The sequence below is a fragment of the Mytilus trossulus genome, chromosome 10 (assembly GCF_036588685.1).
Source record: "Mytilus trossulus isolate FHL-02 chromosome 10, PNRI_Mtr1.1.1.hap1, whole genome shotgun sequence".
Taxonomy (NCBI): Eukaryota; Metazoa; Mollusca; class Bivalvia; order Mytilida; family Mytilidae; genus Mytilus; species Mytilus trossulus.
Window position 1 is genome coordinate 27,192,953 of NC_086382.1, and position 19,952 is coordinate 27,212,904.

A 19,952-nucleotide genomic window follows, 5' to 3' on the forward strand; every position below is an offset into this window, starting at 1 on the left:
TCAGGCTCTCAAGCCTAGAGATGTATCTATCGATAAGCTATGGTTATGTCCAAAAATTAACATGTAAGGCGACAAAGATCAGTTATATAAGGAAAATTTTTCTCACCAAATTGGTCTTGGAACTAAGTTAACTTACAAAAGGACATAATTTGTAAAACAGAAAGTACCGATGTCCTTTTGAATTATAAAATTATTAAAGTTTTATTCCATATCTACGTACACATTTCAGTATTAGAAATATAAGTTAAAGAAGCGATGCATTGAAGTCTTTCTAAAATTTCTAATAACGAATCGATATATAGATTTTTTTTTCTCTCCCGCTCCTTGTAACATATACAGTTGAAAAGTAAATCTCAAACTACTAGTCTCAGAGTAAATTGAGGTTAGAATGTTATGTTTTTTTTTTTTTTTTTATAACAACTGATCCTAAAATAGTTTTAGCATAACACGTGCTGTTCTTTTCAGAAGAAAATTATACTCTGACGAATTGTTTAATTAGTATCAATCGTTTTTAAAAAAATCTTCCATTACCAACACAATTTAATTTCCCGCGGTTTATTTTAGAGTTGCTTCCCTTGCAACATAATTCTTGACCTTTTGGTTTGTTATCATCAATATGCTGAAGGATCATCGTACGATGTAGATGAAGATGTAGAGTAATTATGCCCAGGTTTAACTCTAAAAACTAGCGATGATTATTTATATATTAGGTTCGATTTCTGCTATATTTCTTATAAAATGGTTGACAGGAAAAGATCCACCGCCAGAGTGTGGCATTTATAACCAGAAAAACAAATGGTATTTCGTGAAGTTTTGGTTTCTGAGGTTTATGCTGTACTTGAGAAAAAGACGAAATCAAAATGCAAAAGTTGCATCAGAAAGTAATGCAGGCTATGGAATGAGATCAAGAAATTCACCAGAAGATATGGAAAAAGCACAAACTTTGCCCAACGACAAACCTCTTGTTAGTATAAATATATTTATATAAGTAAAAATACAAAAGCAATATCATATGGATCATGACTGGCATCAGTCTTACTCTGACTAAGGTAGAGGTTATGTTTCACAAATCAAGAAATGTAGAAAATCAAGAAAAGCATTAACAAAATACATGTTACAAATTAAGAAATTACATATTACAAATTAAGAAATTACATTTTACAAATTAAGAAATTGCATTTTACACAAATTAAAAAATTACAGTTTACAAATTAAGAAATTCATAATTGTAAGGTATATTCAATTCCTTAGCATTGACTTCCCAGGAGCATGGTTGAATTACTTTAAACTGTCAATATACTAGAAATGATTAGTTTTCTTATTCATGTCTTATTTGAATTGATTTCAGGCAGTTGATGCTGTTTATTTCAACGGTGGTAATAAAGAAGGACAGTTTTTGGTAGCAGCTACAGCACGCAGACAGAATAATATTGTCCAGACTATACTTTATCTAAGGGTATGTTATGTAAAACTAAGAAGATGTGATATGATTGCCTATGTAGTGAAGCAGGCACTGGTACATTATTATACAAATATAGCCTTTGTATGAGGTCGATACAAGGATATATTGACCTGAAAGAAGTATATTGACTGAGGACGAAGTCCGAGGTCGATATACTTCTTTCGGTCGATATATCCTGTATTGACCTCATACAAAGGCTATATTTGTTATATTATTAATTTCCGACCATATTTGTATCAAAATCGTCATTTAGGTTTGTTCCTTGACAATAACAAAATATTATACAATTACTGTCTTTTGGTGAGGTAAATGTGTGGTTTTATTGACTTTTGAAAAACTGATATTCACTGAGGCCAACGGCCGAAGTGAATATCAGTTTTTCAAAAGTCAATAAAACCACATATTTAACGAAACAAAAGACAGTAAATGTTTTATTCCATATTCCGAAAGAAATTAATGTTATGGAAAATATTTACCAAAACCAATTGTACATCAAACGTTTTTTACCAAAATTATACACGTAAAAGCACGCGACGTTTTGCGCGGTGAATATCCTTTTTCAGCAGGTGAATATGCTTATTTATTCAAAATCCCATTCATATAGAGAAACCTACTTATATCTTATCAATATGGAATAATAGTTGTTATTTTATTTACTTTTTTTTTTTTACATCTTATGTATTTGAAGATTTTTTTCGTCAAATTATCTATCACAAATATCATGTGTTTCAAAACGTTAAACAATATCCTGAAATTCATTACATGACGTCACAGATTATATCGGTTTTTATATATTCTAAAAATACAGTGCGATATGCTTTTTGCCGGTCAATATGCTTTTTGCTATACGCCGTTTTCTCTCTACCTTAGAAAATATAGTTTAACATGTGACTATCCCTAAACGAATCAAATTTGTTAAAATATACGAATTGATAATATATATATATATCACTATGTAAAAAGTAGCAGTAAAAGCTATTTACATCATTTGACATCTGTTGTGGCCACTATCTTTGTCTGTGGACTGTTTACAAATATTTTGTTGTGAACTGAAGGTGCAAATTTATAGTTAAGAATCATTGGCCTTCTTTTACTTTTTCGTTCTGAACATAAAATTGAGAATGGAAATGGGGAATTTGTCAAAGAGACAACAACCTGACCATAGAAAAAAACAACAGTAGAAGGTCACCAACAGGTCTTCAATGTAGCGAGAAACTCCCGCAGCCGGAGGAATCCTTCAGCTGGCCCCTAAACAAATATATACTAGTTCAGTGATAATGAACGCAATACTAATTTCCAAATTTTGCATGAAATATTTGCCACTGGAGGTGAAGCAACCAACAATTAATTAATTAATCTGTTACTTTAGGGGTTCAAACCCCATATAGAGCTACCTGGTATTTAAATTAACTCCAGTACTCAACCTAACCCTTTCCTATTTCTATTAAGACTGGCCCTAACTTCTAATTAATTACTGAATTGGCTCATGTATATTCATTTTTGGTGAGTTACATATACATGTACATTGTATGTGTGAATGAAACCCTCTCCATTTATCCACAACGAAAAACCCATACTGCTTTTTATATCATTAAGAAATTCAGACAGGGTAATTTATGTTGTATTCTTGTTTTAGAGTTCTACATAGCTTTCATGTAGAAAAGTTACAAATAACAAGGTTCAAAGGCAACTTATGGTATTGTATGCTGTTATGTTTTCATATTAAGGTGGTACCTAACACTACAGGGAGATAACTCTGTAAAGTCAGCTAAACGCTTTAATTACGTTGTGTTGTAAAGGGAATATTAAGCTTCTCAATAATCAAAATTGGTGTTTGTCAAACTGCTATATAACCAGTGTAATTTTTCTGACAAAACGGTTGGTTCAAAATTTTGAAATTTTTATGTTTTTGTTAAGGGGTGAAAGTAAATACTTTGACAAAATTTTATGAAAATTAAACGAGCCAAATTAATTTGAGTGAAAGTGTTGGGTACCACCTTAAAAGACAGATGTGTTTTTCTACCAAAATATGATTACAGGTATCACAGTTACAGAAAAATGTATCTCTGACTTAGAAATTTGTCACCTAGAATAATTATGTTATGAGAATATTAGATATATTGTATATCAAGTTCAGATAATCTCCCTTTTGGGAAAATGGTTTATTTTTTTTAGTGACTTTTATAGTGCAATATAATTGACCAAGAAATAATTGTTGAATGATGTTGATACTTTAGGCATTTATAATTTATAGTACCTGCAGAAAGAATTTTTAAAGAGTTCTTACTTGTACAATGTATAGCTACTAACTTTTACTTACAATCAAATGCCATTTCATTTTGATGAAATAAAGGTTGGAAATGTATATGTTTTATAACTGTTAGTCTCTGTTGCATTTAAATGTTTTAAATACATTATATGACTAATAACACATCATTTGATAATTGCATCCTTTCTGAAATTATTAATACAATGAAGGCAATGTAAATCAGTTCTAAATATATTTTAATGATTTAAATATGGGTTACGTTATATAATAGTCAAGACTATCCTTCATAGTTTAAGATGACTTAACTCAGGTTAATAGGAACATTGTGTGTTATTGGCTATATTTAATACCTACATGTAATATGGATTAATGTTTAGTTCCTGTATGAGCTATATATATGGAATATTTTATTTTAGAAGTGAAGAAACCCTAAATTGATGTTTTAATCATTTAAAATTGTTGAACTCCCAGATAAAAAAAAAATTTCAGTGAAAAAAGTTTTTTTACATCCTGTTTGTGAGATTCTACTAAGCATTTGATTATAATCCTGCTGTTGTATTTTATGTGAATGTCATATTTGCCACTGGAAGTCAATCATATAAACATTTTATAAATTATTACCTGCTTTGACTCTTGAAATCTATGTTAATTAGAATTTTCAGCTGTGTTTGAAGTCTCTTGTTTTCTTCAACCAATGATGATCCTGTTATTTTTTTAAGAAAACATTTATGCCAGTTATGATTACACAAGGGTCAGTTTGAAATCTTTTTTTCATGTGTGTGTTTTTTTTGCCCCACTTAGGGACACCATGTTTTTCTGTCTATATATCAGTCTTTTGTTTGTCTGTTTGTTGGTACATTTGTCCCGCTTCAGGTTTAAGTTTTTGGTCAAGTTTGTGTATAATAAAGTTGAAGTCTGGTCATCTTGAAACTTAGTACACATTCTCTGGAGGTTTTAAGAGTTTTGACCCCTATTTCACGGTCCACTGAACATAGAAATAATATAGTAGGAGTTGGACATCCATGTACTATGGACACATTCTTGAATATAAATACCAGAGATTGGCTTTCTTGAGATACCTTCCTTGCCTGATACAAGGTTACAATGTTTTGTTTTTATAGTACAAGGTTACACTTTTTTTTTCATATAGATACCAGAAATTTGCTAACTTGAGTCTAAGTTTCAGTGTTTTGTTTTCATACATACCAGATATTGTTTTCTTGAGATAATCTCTGTGCCTGATTTATAGATTATCGTTGATCATCTCAACGAGATTGATTTTCTCGCTTGAGCTGGAACAGCGAAAGTGAGAAAAGCGATCGAGTTGAGATGACCAATGATAATCTGTTTATCGCTATTTTACCTATGACGACGTTGTCAATTTCAATGTCAATTTCGTAAGCAACGCCACATGGTCTCCTTAGTTTCTAGCAATAATTTTCCATCTCAAGCGAGAAGCATGATATGAAAATTATCACAAAAAAGATCAAAGGAAAAATGCACAAAATAGCGATAAACAAGGTTACACTGGTTTTTTTTTATTGATTCTGGAGATTGGCTTTCCAAAGATACTTTCTTTGCCTGATACAAAGTAACCATGTTTTTTTTTTATAGATACCAGATATTGGCTTTCTCGAGATACCTTCCTTGCCAGATACACGGTTACAAGGAACAGAGAAGAATGCTTTTGCTGCTGGTGGTCTAAAATTTGATGTTGTGGAGCCAATGAAAAAATGGAAATTATCATACAATGGCAAAATGAGGTTATTTTATTACTACTTTTAAATACTTTAATAGATAGAAATGTTGATTTTTTCTTGAAGAAGATGATTGGTTTTTACCATAATCATGTCTTTTCAATGCATACCTATATAGCAAAATAAGAAATATTCTGGTTGAAAACATGAGAACCAATAAGCCAAATGATTGCGCTAAACTCCCCTACTGCCCTAATCAACAACAGATTTTTCATTAGAGAATTTAATCAACCTATCCTGTTTAAAGTTGAATTTGTTGTTACTCTTTTTAAAATGGACACAAGTTCTGTTTCATGATTTCACTTTTCGTCTAGGAGTTCTGATTCTTGACCTATTGAAAAATGACTCAATTTTTTTTTGTGCAAAACGTGACTATTTATAAACACATTCTTTTGAATTTTCAAAATGACGGTAAAGTTTGAATTTGACAATATTAACTCATGCTGTTCAAGAGTTATGGCTATTGATTGCTTAAACTAGGACACCAATACATGCTACAAAACCCTTATTTGCTGTGATTTTGACAGATTCTGGATAAATCTTAATTTGCTAAATTCATCCAATGCATGAAGACTGGTCTCATTTGACTATGAAACCTTCTACCTATATAGTAATTGAAGATTATTTGAAACGTTATTAAAATACCCGTTTGACTTTTACAGAAATAGGACAACAGATAAATTAGTGGATGTAACATTTGACCTTGAATGGGTAGCCTTTACAAAGTATTTTGACTTTGATACTGACCTCCATCCTGATGCTATGGCTGATGCTATTGCCAGAGAAAAATGGTCAAGAAAATATTTTGATGTATTGAAAAGGTAAGACTGTAATTTGAGTTTTGTTTTGTAGTTAAATTGCACCTGGCAAAAAAATCTTTAATTTAAGTTTAGATCTATCAATTTCAAGACCGTAAAAGTTTGCAGATTTTCTTTATGATCAAATTTACATGAGGGGAAAATTTTCATAATCTTATCATGATTGCAAAATTACAAAAAAAGATAAATCCCTCCAGAAAAAAATCCCTGTTTACAATCAGGTGCAATAATCATGGGATGTACACATTTTATATTACAGTGTTCACCAGACTCATTATGAACAATTTGGAGAGATTTCAGGAACAGTTAATATATCTGGTGAAGAGAAGTTTATTAAAGTAGATGGTGTTCGTGATCATTCTTATGGTAAGTTCAATACAAGACCGTGTTCTATGTATATATGTGGTGATTTTAATGGGCGCATAGGAAACTTGCAAGATCGGATTGACTCTATCGGTACTCTACCAGATCGATGCTATATTGATTCTGTAAAAAATGCGTTTGGTGTATTTCTGTTGGAGTTCTTAAACGACTCAAATTGCTCTCTGTTAAACGGAAGAGGAGACAGTTCAAAAGACAATTTTACGTACGTTTCGCCTATTGGTAAATCTGTCGTTGACTACATGATTACTCCGCATGCTTCATTCACAAAATTTTACGATTTCGAGGTAAAACTTGTGTCAGACTTGCTGATCGATCACAACATTGAAGTACATCCCATCTCAAGAGTCCCAGATCACTCAGTATTACAGTGTTCATTCGATTATTTGGAGTATCGAAATTATACAAGTCCACAAGAAGCGAAAACGCCAATTTATGAAAACAACTGTGAACAATCTGTGAGGTGAAAATATGACGTCACAAAGATACCAAATGATATATTCAAGAGCGAACGATGTGTGCGCTGTTTAGACAAAGTTGTCGATTCACTACTCGATCCTCATAACATTGAACAAAGGATTAACTCAATCTATGAAACTCTACTGAATGTAATTCATGACGAAATGGACAATGTTCTTGACTACAAAGATCTTGGACAAAGCACACACAAACGTAAACGCCGTAACACATAACTGTACTGGAACAACGAATTACGAAATCTACTTCTTGACGTAAATATTGCCGAAAAGGACTATTTGAGTTATCAAGGTGACCGTCGAACAAAAATAAAACACAGGGATATATTCAAAATAAAGCGTAGACAATTTGATAAACGTTTACGACAACAAGAACGGAAATTTACAACTCAAAGACTAAATCGAATAAAAGCAATCAATCAGGGCAATCCAAAAGAATTTTGGCGTGAAATCAATAAACTAGGTCCAGGAAAAAAATCGACAAACATTGATAGTGTCAACATGGACGATGGGTCAGTGTCTCATGATCCCTCCGAAATTTTACAACGATGGAAAGAGGAGTATTCCAAACTGTTCTCAAGTGACAATACAAAAGTTGATTCTGAATTTGTTGAGCAACTACAAAACCTTAATTCATAACTAGAGCGTGAATATGAAAACCTCCCTGTTAATCAAACATATGTTGACAAAACGAACACATCTGAACTTAACGAACCTATTTCTCTTGATGAAACTAAACGTGCGCTAATGAGTTTAAAAAATGGCAAAGCAGTAGGAATAGACAATTTACCTAATGAAATACTAAAAAGTGATGTACTGTCGGAAACTCTTCATGAACTGTTCAATGTGTGTTTTAGCTATGGAATTGTTCCGGATCCTTGGTGTAGAAGCATTATATGTCCTCTGCTAAAAAAGGGCAAGGATTTCCGCAACCCGATGGATTACCGAAGCATAAGTCTGATATCAACTGTCGCAAAAACATTTAGTCAGATTTTGAATGAAAGGCTTATCAGTCATCTCGAAAACAATAACTTTCTCAGTGAGGAACAAAACTGATTTAGGCGGCTTAGATCATGTCTGGACCATATCTTTTCACTGTGTACAATATTGAGAAACAGGAAACTGCAGAACATAGACACTTTTTTGTGCTTTGTTGACTTCAGCAAGGCATTTGATTCCGTGAATCATACTATACTCTGGAATAAACTTTTAGCCGTGGGTGTGTATGGAAATATGTACAAAGTAATTAGATGTCTCTACTCAAAGCTACAAAGTGCAGTACGATTATCGCCTACGATGTTTACTGAATGGTTTTCCATTGATTCCGGTGTCCGTCAAGGGGACAATCTCGCGCCGAAAATATTTGCATTGTTTATTGATGAATTGGTACCACTCATTAACGGACTCTCTTGTGGCACATTAATCAGTGACGATATGATCAGCTGCTTGCTATACGCTGACGATCTAGTTCTTATTTCGGAAACTGTTGACGGACTACAAAATCAGCTTAATACTCTTAATGATTGGACAAAGACACAATTAATGAACGTTAATACAGAAAAGACAAAAATTATGCATATTCGAAAAACTACAAAGGACAGAACTCAACTCACGTTTCGACTAGGGGACAACATAGTTGCATTTGTAAATAAATATCGTTACTTGGGACTCACATTATCCGAGCATATTGATTATAATGTCTCTGTCAGTGAACTCGTAAGTGCAGGTAGTAAATCATTGGGATCATTGATATCTAAATTCTTTAATAAGGGTAATATGGACTACGACATATTCACGAAAATTTATGAAAACACTGTTATTCCTGTACTTGACTATGCATCCGGTGTATGGGGAGCAAAGCAATATGACAATATCGAACGCTAACATTATAGAGCTATCAGAACTTTTCTTGGTGTCAGCAAAACAACACCAATTCCTGCAATATTAGCAGACATGGGATGGCATCCAGTTTTCATTCACAACCAATGTAACGTTGTTCGCCTATGGTGTCGTCTTATGAACATGCCTGGTCATAGAATTTGCCGAAAAGTGTTTGTTTGGGATCGTGAAATGTAGAGACGTTACCGAAACACGTGGTTTAACAGCGCAAAAACGCTTCTGGACAGATGCACTCTTTCACACCTCACTGAAAACGACAAAGTTGAGAACATATAAACATTTAAAAACCGAATTGTTTGCCGAGCTATACGTACAAAAGCATTTAACAAGGACACAAAGATCTGCAATCGCTAGAATTCGCTGTGGTACTTTCCCACTAGAAGTCGAGCGAGGACGCTATAGAAACATTCCAATCGAACAACGAGTATGTAAAATGTGCAATTTTGGAACTATTGAAGATGAGCAACACTTCATCCTATACTGTGATCGTTACTCTGTTTTGAGAAATAAACTATTTACTTCAATATCACCTGATCCTGCTTATCCTCTACACATAAATGAACTTCCTCCAAATGCTGCCTTAAATGAACTGTTATCTAACAACAACAAAAGTATAGCTAACTTTATCTTGGACTGTGATCGTATCAGAAGAGAAATTATTTAACTATTTTACTTGAACTGTTGAATTTTCTAATAATTTAGACATTCGTCCAAAACTATGTGTTATCTATTTTTCAAGATTTTGAACTTTAATTTGTCAGTGCATCGTAAGCCTATCTGGCTGGCTGTAATGTAATATTGTATTGATATGTATCTATTGTATATATACAGGTTGCACTATAATAAATCATTCATTCATATAGATATATGAGGATGTGGTATGAGTGGCTGTGCCAATGAGACATCCCTCTATTTAATTAGAGGTCTAATCTAAATAAAAAATGAAAAAGGAGAAACACTTATGAACCACATCAACAAATGACAACAAAATATAGTTATATATCTCCTTGTCATTTGTTCAGTGCTAGATTGTTTTCTCATTGGCAATCTTACTGCATCTTCCTATTCTTATATATACTGGTACATATAGTACTTATTTACTGAGTTTCGTTTTAAAAACTAGGGAAGACTGACAAAATTTAGTATGAAATAGGTACTTACCAAAGAATTTTGATGGCTTATGAGAATCTACAAGAATAAGTATGATATTAAATACATGTATGTTAATTTCTATGTTATGAGTTACATGACAAAGTATTAAATTACAAACAGTTAGTATTATTTGAAATGATGCTTTGTGATGTTCGAAATAGTAGTATTTTTATTGCTTAATAGATTTAACTGTTTGTGTGGTAGATATTACGTGTAAGCAAATAATTTCTTTTGTAGTTTGTATTTGGTAAAAAAAAATGCTAGGGATTAATATGAGTGGCTTTCTAAGAAATGGCTTAATAGTAATAATTTTTAATACACTTATATTTTACATTTATACATATGTATTTGCTTTTGTTATAGGTAATATAAGAGACTGGAAGTACTTCCATAGATATGCTTTACAGTATTGTACCTTAGAAGATAGGACTGCTATTTGTGTTGGGACCATCTGCATGCCAATTACCATGTCTAGGTATATTTGATCTGAGTCTGTCATATCTTATTAACTGAACTGTTGACCCCAAATTGTCTAAAGCAATTATTTGGTGAAATATCTTAGTATTTTAGTACCTCAAAGAACTAAGCAACTGGTTGTAACCCAATTTATACTGAACAATTGTAAGAAGAACTAATTAATCTATTTTGTTGTAAAAGGAAGACAACTCAATTTTCAAAATGTCTTTTCTGCCTTTACTAATGCAGTTTATACATTTGTCCCTTATCTGGTAACTCCTGACCTTAATTTGAATTGCTCTAGATCCTGTAATATATCATACACAAGACATCATTAAGGAAGATCATTTCTACAAGGAGAACCTAATAGGCTATAAATGGTTAATAAGATACATATAACAATATTTTAAGTGGAAATTGTTGAAGAAAATCATTAGGTACAATGTAACATTGAAAAGAATACTTGTAGTGTGCAACAATGTATTAGTTTTTAAAATGATATCGTGCAAATATTGCTTAACATAGACTAAACCTTTACCAGCCATTCAACTGTAACAAAATATAATGGTACATATCAACCAAATGACATAAGTTTTGTTTGCAGAAATAAAATGGACATCAGATGAGTGAATTTTCAAAATTGGTAGTATTAATTCCCTTTATGATTATATTTTGTATTGTATTTAAGCAATTTAAATTATCATTTAATGGCATTTGATGAGCCTGTCATGCAATGATATGTTTAGCTAGCTTTAAACCAGGTTTTATCCAATATTTTCTACATAAGAAAATGGCTGTACCAAGTTATGAATATGACTGATTTTATTTATTTGTTTGATGTGTTTGAGATTTTGATTTTGCCAAATGAGTAGGGACTTTCTGATTTGAATTTTCCTTGAATTTCAGTATTTTTGTGATTTCATTTTTTAATTTACATGAATGAAATGAAAAACAAATATTTATTTCCTTTTTTGTCAGATTATTAGTTGGTTATGTTTTGCATCCTGATGGTAAAATGGATTCTGTTTCTTGGTGCGATTTTGAATTCTACGACTATGGAGAAGATGGCAAACCTCCAAAGGAAATGACTCTAAAATTTACTGCAGGTATTGTGTAGCTTTGTTATAACACTCAGTTATTATAGTGTTGATAAGGCAGAGACTGCACCACCTTGAAGATTCATTGTTGTCTAACTTTATATACTTTTACATTTTTAAGAACTTCACAGATATTTATTTTAGTAAAAAAAAAAAAATTACTCACAATAATGCTGTTATCCAAGTTTTTTTTCTGTCTTCTGTTTAACGCATAAATGTCAATATAAATGAATTTGATGAGACTGTCATAAAAGTGAGAGGGTTAGCGCTATAGAACCAGGTTTAATCCACCATTTTCTACATTTGAAAATGCCTGTACCAAGTCAGGAATATGAGAGTTCTTGTCCATTCGTTTTTGATACGTTTTGTTATTTTTGCCATGTGATTATGGACTTTCCGAATTGATTTTCCTCTAAGTTCAGTATTTTTGTGATGTTACTTTATACTAACTGGTATATATGATAACCTATGTAAATGAGTTTAAAATTTAATGAAGGACTTATTTCACATCTAATTTCTATAATAAAATTGAGAATGGAAATGGGGAATGTGTCAAAGAGACAACAACCCGACCAAATAAAAAAACAACAGCAGAAGGTCACCAACAGGTCCCGCACCCGGAGGCGTCCTTCAGCTGGCCCCTAAACAAACATATACTAGTTCAGTGATAATGAACGCCATACTAATTTCCAAATTGTACACAAGAAACTAAAATTAAAATAATACAAGACTAACAAAGTGTGTCTATATTATGATACTTTCAACACTATTTGTGCATTTGATAATCAAAGTTTGAGAAATCACAGAAACATTAGGTCCTTGTATCATTGAGATTATTACATTGCTTTCATATGAATTCAAAAATTACTGTGGATTCATTTAATTTTCGTGGGTACCAACTTTTAGTGGATTCAGGAAATCTTGCATTTTCATGGATATTTGATGTCATGTTTTTGCCAAAGTCTTCATACATTCCTATAGAACATTTGTAATTTGTTGGACATTGAAAGTCAAGTTTTTTGGGTAACCACGAAATATATAAATCCAATGAAAATAATGAATCCACAGTAATTGCGGAAATAAGAAATCAGGAAATGTTTAACAATTCTGTGTGAATCAATTTTAAAAGAAACTGTTTTTCAAGTTGCATGTTTCCAAGTATGTTTCATCATAAGATTATGTGTATTGTTTTGTTTTATGTAGTTGATGCAGAAGCTTTACAGAGCTAATGTTATTTGTGAATTTTGCACATTGACTTTCAATATTAAAAACATTTGATTTTGACTTTAAATTAAAATAGCAACTTGTTTAATAAGTTAGAAACCTTTTCCATGAGTAAATCTGCAAAACCATAGATCAAGTTTAAATTCTATAAACAAAATCAGGTTTGATTAAAAGAGGTCAAAGTAGCTTTACTTTCTTCAGTAGTGGTTAAAGAATAGTTTGCTTCATTTTACCATGTGATCAGTCATGTCACTTTGTGATCTTACTCTTGGCATCAGTCATGTGATCTTACCCTTGGCATCAGTCATGTGATCTTACCCTTGGCAGCAGTCATGTGATCTTACTCTTGGCATCAGTCATGTGATCTTACTCTTGGCAGCAGTCATGTGATCTTACTCTTGGCATCAGTCATGTGATCGTACTCTTGGCAGCAGTCATGTGATCTTACTCTTGGCATCAGTCATGTGATCTTACTCTTGGCATCAGTCATGTGATCTTACCCTTGGCAGCAGTCATGTGATCTTACTCTTGGCATCAGTCATGTGATCTTACCCTTGGCAGCAGTCATGTGATCTTACTCTTGGCATCAGTCATGTGATCTTACTCTGGCAAATTTGATTAGGCTGAATTCAGTTCATGTATTTCTTGTTGACTGACTCTGTGTTTATGTGTTTACCATTGTACAAAATTAAATGTATCATGTCAAAAAACATATATATAACTGTCATGAGCTGGACTTTCTATAAAAGAATACCTAAAGTTATAGAATTCATGTCAGTATTTATTAGAGCAGTCATACTAGTGAGCTGAACTTACCTGTACTGAAAAATCAAAATCACAAAAATACTGAACTCCTAGGATAATTCCAAACAGAAAGTCCCTAATCAAATGGAAAACGCTACAGCTCAAACACATCAAATGGATGGAAAACAACTGTCATATTCCTGACTTGGTACAGATGTTTTTTTATATAGAAAAAGGTGGATTTAAAAAGAAATTGTTTCATAGCTAGCTAAACCTCTCACTTGTATGACAGTCACATCAAATTTCTTTTTATTCTAATTTGTTACCTCAAACTCCTTCATAAAACCACTGTTTGTCACTGAAAGCAGCAATATATAATTTCTTTTCAGGTGATAAAACATATAATATGAAGATAACAGTTCTTGAAGCACCAATATTTTATATAGGAGAAGGTAGAGATGCTAAAATACATGAAAGATTTAGTACATATGATGTGAATGGACAGAAAGGATGGGGTATAAGTGAATGGGATTACAGGTAATCTATAATAGTTTCTCAAAATTTCCTTGTATGCAACTTTAAAGATTAGAAACCATGTAATTAGCAACCTAGTCAACAAACTATATGTGGATTCCAATAAGTACTTGATCTTGTGACTAATCGTCTCCTGATCATAACAGTTGTCACTCTTATTTGTTATATAGGATAAGCTATATATAAATAAAGGCAACAGTAGTATACGGCTAGTCAGCAGTTGAGTTAAATTCTTTTAACCTTTGAAAAAGCCTTCATATTAAAATTTTATACCCTGAAATGACGTTGGAAATTTATCAATTATAAACATCCTGTTTATCCAATACTTGTTTATTCTAACACAAAATGGCCCAGTATGAAATTTTCATTGCATTTTTGTAGAACATTATAGTGATATATTTATTCTGCTAAAACTAAAGTCATAAATTTTTTGTTATTTTTTAGGAACAAAGAAAGTTGATGTTAGTTGATCTTAGAAGATGTAATTTCTTATGAAACAAAACTGTGATCAATGAAAAGAAAGTATTAACCATGAAAGAGACAATACATGTACTGATAAGATTCAATATTTGTAGTTTTTAAATAACTGTCCATTACATGTTGTAGAATTATATACTATGCATTGATTTATCTGAATACAATATTGTTTAAACTATAAATTTATATTAACTGAAATATAGATCCAAATACTATTCATTTAAAAGAAATTGGACAAATTAGCTATGAATACAGTGGGAATAATTCATCATAGATACCAGGATTGAAATTTTGTAGTTGCGCAGATGCACGTTTTGTCTGCAAAGACTCAACAGTGACGCTCAAATCCAAAAAAGTTAGTTAGGGCAAATAAATTAATGAATTAGTATGAAGTTGAAGAGCATTGAGGTCAAAGACCAAAAATTCTTCAAAGTTCTGCCAAATACAGCTAAGGTAATCTATTCTCGAAGTAGAAAAGTTTTAGTATTTCAAAAATTTAAGTTTTAAATATATATCTTTACTGTAGTTCATTAAAGTATGAATGTCATTAGTTTTGTCAATTTGCTGACTAGTTTGGTCTTTTATATATGTAGGACTCAAATCTATGGTGGGTTCCAAATCTATGGCAGATTCCTAATCTATGGTAAATATGACGTCATGTCATCCCAAATCTATGGAGGATTTTTTAAAATTCCTATTCTATGGCGGCTTTTTTAGATTCCTAATCTATGGCGGATTTTTTTAGAACTCTTTGCAACTTTTTAATTTCCTAATTTCTGGCAATTATTTTAGTTTTCTAATTATGGCGGATTTTCAGCACAGGACGAACAAATCAGTACATATCTTACCAATAATTTCGATGTCCAATGTCTGGCCAAAAAAAAGCAAAAGAGCTGCTTTTAAGTAAAACCTGCAGTATAAGAAAAAAAAGGACGACGAGTACTACTAGGAAGCATATATGTAATGTCACAAATTTAGGGTTGAAATCATGTGCACAAAAAAATTTGTATTTCATAATCTGTACCTGACCCTTCACTACACAAAAAGCAATTGTTTTTTTTTTTACTAATTACATGTATATCTATTTGAGCATTAGATAATATTAATATTTTCTAAATGATGACCATTAAGTTCTGTAATAAACAATGACTTGTCTCAAAAACATGACTTAACAAAAACAAATCCTTAGTTTTCCGACAGTATACAGTCATTCGACATGTTGATAGCAAAAAATAAAATTAATATCTACTGTGGATTCATTAATATTCGTTGGATACCAATTTTCGTGGATTTCGTGGGTACAGGAGAACCACGAATTCAAATGTTCAACGAAATACAAATTTTGTAAAGGAATGAGTGAAGACTTTGCCAAAACCATGAAATAAAATATCCACGAATATGTAAGTTTTCCTCAAACCACGAAAATTGGTACCCATGAAAATAAATGAATCCACAGTATTAGAAATCTAAGACATATCTATTTTTTCCGTATACCTAAAAAAGATTATTTGCTACAATAGTACAGTTAGTCACTGCTACATAGCTGACAATATACTTTTCCTTATGTGACATATAGAATAAGATAGAAGATACAAAAAATAACATGAATTAACACAGCAAAAATAAAACCATATGAACAGATACAACTTGTATAATTAAGGGTAAATACATCTTCAGGAAAACCATAAGGAAAAACAAGGCCTAAAACAAATACAATTCTCAAATATTTTTTTAAATTTTTTATTGATCTTTTTGGTGTTCAAGCTACAGTGCATACATACATACATACATTTTCACAATATATAAGTGATTGACATATGGCATAGTCATACTATTGATATTTTACGAATAAGACATAGTAAAAACAAATACAAGTAAATGATGTGAATAATCGGTATATGATACAAGTAAACGATACTTTGGAATACATTAAATATACATGATTATATCGAGAATAAAATTTAATTAATAACTTCCATAAATTCCCCCCATCTGTCGACAAATGACTCGTGCTTGTCTTTAGAAAGATATAAATATTCTAATATCTCCAGACGTCTTTTCAAAAATTTGAGAAAAGCTTGCACAGATATAAACAATCTGTCTAATTGTGTGTACTTTACATAATGAATGTAATATTTTGCCTGTAAAATACAATAGTTTAACACTAAGTTATCAGAATTCAATATACCAAAAATGACACTGTCTTTATTTAAAAATATTTTTACTCCAAAAACTAAATGCCACCAATTAGAAAATTCTCTCCAAAATCGTTTTATTTCTATACATTCAAAAAATTTATGCTCTATAGTTTCTATTTCTTTACAACTGGCACACTCATTAGTTAAAGAAAGTTTATATTTTACAAGGAGATAATTATGTGAGACTATTCTGTGTAACACTTTATATTGAAAAGCTTGTAGTTTGCTTTCAATAGTACATTTAAAAGCTAGTGAATAAATATTGTTCCACTTTTCGTCACTAATTTCTATATTAAAACTTTCTTCCCACCTTTGTTGTGAAATAGGAGAAACACTTACCCGATCGATAAAAAGTGAATATACATCTTTAGTATATAATTGGCTAATAGGCATTTTTTTATTCTCATGCTCAAAAACGAATCCAAAAGAGTTGCTCTTAGGTGACATGTGTTGTTGTAATAACAAATCTTTCCAGTCACGTGGTATAGCAAGTTTAATAGAAAGAATGTCTATAAAAGTAACATTCAAATTATATTTTTTGTTAATAGCGTCATGAGACAAAAATTCGCCTTTATCATCTACAATATCATTAATGAACCTTATGCCTTTCGTGTACCAAGATCTGTAAAAAATACTCGTTCTGTTAACCTTGATAAACGGATTGAACCAAATAAATTCTTTTCTAACATGAAATGCATTTAACGGGATGAAAATACCCTTGAAACGTTTCCAAGCAGATAGCACTTCTATATAAAAAAGAGGTGCTTTTAAATTTAAAAACTCAAATTCACATCTGCTCATAAATAAGTCCTCTAAATCAAAAAGGGAGAAGAATGCTTTGGAAACATGTTTCCATTTAGAGTCATGTTCTGACAAAAATCGTTTTACCCACATGATACGAAAGGATAACAGCTGTACTTCAAAATTTGGTGCTTTCAGTCCCCCCTCGCTAGGAGACTTTTGAATAACTTCCGATTTAACTTTCGGAGTACTATCATTCCATAAAAAGTTATTAATGTCCCTTTGTGTTTTAATTACATAAGATCTTGGTACATGTGTAGATGAAATGACATAAATAAGCTTCGATATTGCAAGTGATTTAAGAATTACGATTTTACCGATCAAGGAAAGGTTTCTGATCCTCCACATTTTAATTCTCAAATATTATTTGTTTATGGATAAGGGTCCTTTACAAACTTGCTTTTCGATATTTTTTCTTCTGTATTGCATTGTATAACAAAGCCGTCCGCTTGACGCTACATGACGTTATTTTAATTGTGACGGAAAATTGCGTAATTTCAAAATCTGCCATAGATTTGGAGAAAACAAAAACCTGCCATAGATTTGTGATTTGTTCGGCGTTTATGACATCATATTTACCATAGATTAGGAATTTGTCATAGATCTGGAACCCGCCATAGATTTGAGTCCTACATATATATAATTAGAGTACTGATACAATACCAGTTAGATTTTCAACTGTCATGATCAGGAGACAATTGGGCACATGGGCAAGTTTTATTTGGATGGAATCTTTTTATCTTTAATGCCAATCTTATTTGACCGAATTACTTTGCCTTTGATTACATTAACTCCTCATAGATACCAGGTTGGAAATATTGTATTAGTTGAAATGTAATTCATTTCTAATTGCTATACACAAATTCATGATCTCAAGGACATATTTAAGGGGTTTGATACATAGAAATGATAGATTTAATTATTTAACTATTACTTTCCATTTACTCATGCATAGAATAATTAGTAAATTATGTCTCAGAGATGAATGATTAAGGATTAAAGAGGGGCATTTTTTCAAAGTAAACTCAAAAAATGAAATCTGTGAAAATAAAAATAAAAGGGGGCATTTTTGTGGTAAAATCAGTTACAGTATCTGTTATTAATCCATTATTTATGTTACAATTATCAGTGAAGTTATATGTATTTTTGAAAACAGAAATATATATTTTTTGGCTATGAACAATTTTACTTAAATTCTCAATTATGACATATATACAAAAAAGATGATTGGATACTTATTTTTTTCTTTTCTTTTTTCAAAATTGAATTTTTTATACCTGTTCCTGGAAAAAATTAGATCAAAATGCATTGAAAGTCAATGAAAAAAAATTCCATTTTTTTTTAAAAAGAAAATGTAAATAATCCTTTCTAATTTATAATATATTTATAATTTTTTTAATGAACCTACTTCTATTCATATTATGCGATCCTTTTGAGTAAGTAAAATAATGTGTGTTTTAACATTGAAATGGCTCCAAAAAAAACCATCAACATATTTTTTTTTAAACCAAAACTAATTAAGTCTTTTAATCTGTTCATCGATGCTAAAAGCTGTTAACTGTTATCATGTTTTCATGGAAATATAAAATTGTAATTTAAATCAATCAATATTCAAATTTGTGTGACAAATTGATGTTGACTCATTGTATACTTTGAAAAATTGCTGATCTTTCTAAAAAAAATCTGCAGCTATATGAATAAAACACATATAAAAAATACCATATTATAATGTTGTACACACTTGTCATTTTTATAAATTTCCTGTTTACAAAACTTTGATTTTTTCGGAAAACTAAGGATTTTCGTATCCCAGGCATAGATTACCTTAGCCGTATTTGGCACAACTTTTTGGAATTTTGGATCCTCAATGCTCTTCAACTTTGTATTTGTTTGGTTTATAACTATTTCGAAATGAGCGTCACTGATGTGTCTTATGTAGACGAAACGCGCGTCTGGCGTACTTAAATATAATCCTGGTACCTTTGATAACTATTTACACCACTGGATCGATGCCTCTGGTGATGGACGTTTCGTCCCCGAGGGTATCACCAGCCCAGTAGTCAGCACTTCGGTGTTGACATGGATATCAATGATGTGGTCATTTTTATAAATTTCCCGTTTACAAAACTTTGATTTTTTCGAAAAACTAAGGATTTTCTTATCCTAGGCATAGATTACCTTAGCCGTATTTGGCACAACTTTTTGGA

At 31.4% G+C, this 19,952-nt stretch overlaps 1 protein-coding gene across 1 annotated transcript; it reads left to right on the forward strand.

The window, feature by feature from the left end:
* The first annotated feature begins 578 nt into the window (after positions 1–578).
* LOC134687131 (uncharacterized) lies at positions 579–15,293 on the forward strand. The gene is made up of 9 exons (XM_063547146.1): positions 579–964; positions 1,349–1,456; positions 5,346–5,494; positions 6,151–6,309; positions 6,566–6,672; positions 10,578–10,689; positions 11,649–11,776; positions 14,125–14,272; positions 14,714–15,293. Exons 1-9 carry the CDS (start codon positions 692–694, stop codon positions 14,727–14,729), a joined length of 1,200 nt encoding a protein of 399 aa, XP_063403216.1. The 5' UTR covers positions 579–691; the 3' UTR covers positions 14,730–15,293.
* Positions 15,294–19,952: the final 4,659 nt, after the last annotated feature.

Bases quoted from the DNA above. Each gene is read 5' to 3' on its own strand.
- LOC134687131 (XM_063547146.1), top strand. From the start codon at position 692: ATGATTATTTATATATTAGGTTCGATTTCTGCTATATTTCTTATAAAA. The intron at 6,310-6,565 runs GTAAGACTGTAA...TTTATATTACAG, and splicing joins TATTTTGATGTATTGAAAAG to TGTTCACCAGACTCATTATG. The intron at 11,777-14,124 runs GTATTGTGTAGC...ATTTCTTTTCAG, and splicing joins GACTCTAAAATTTACTGCAG to GTGATAAAACATATAATATG.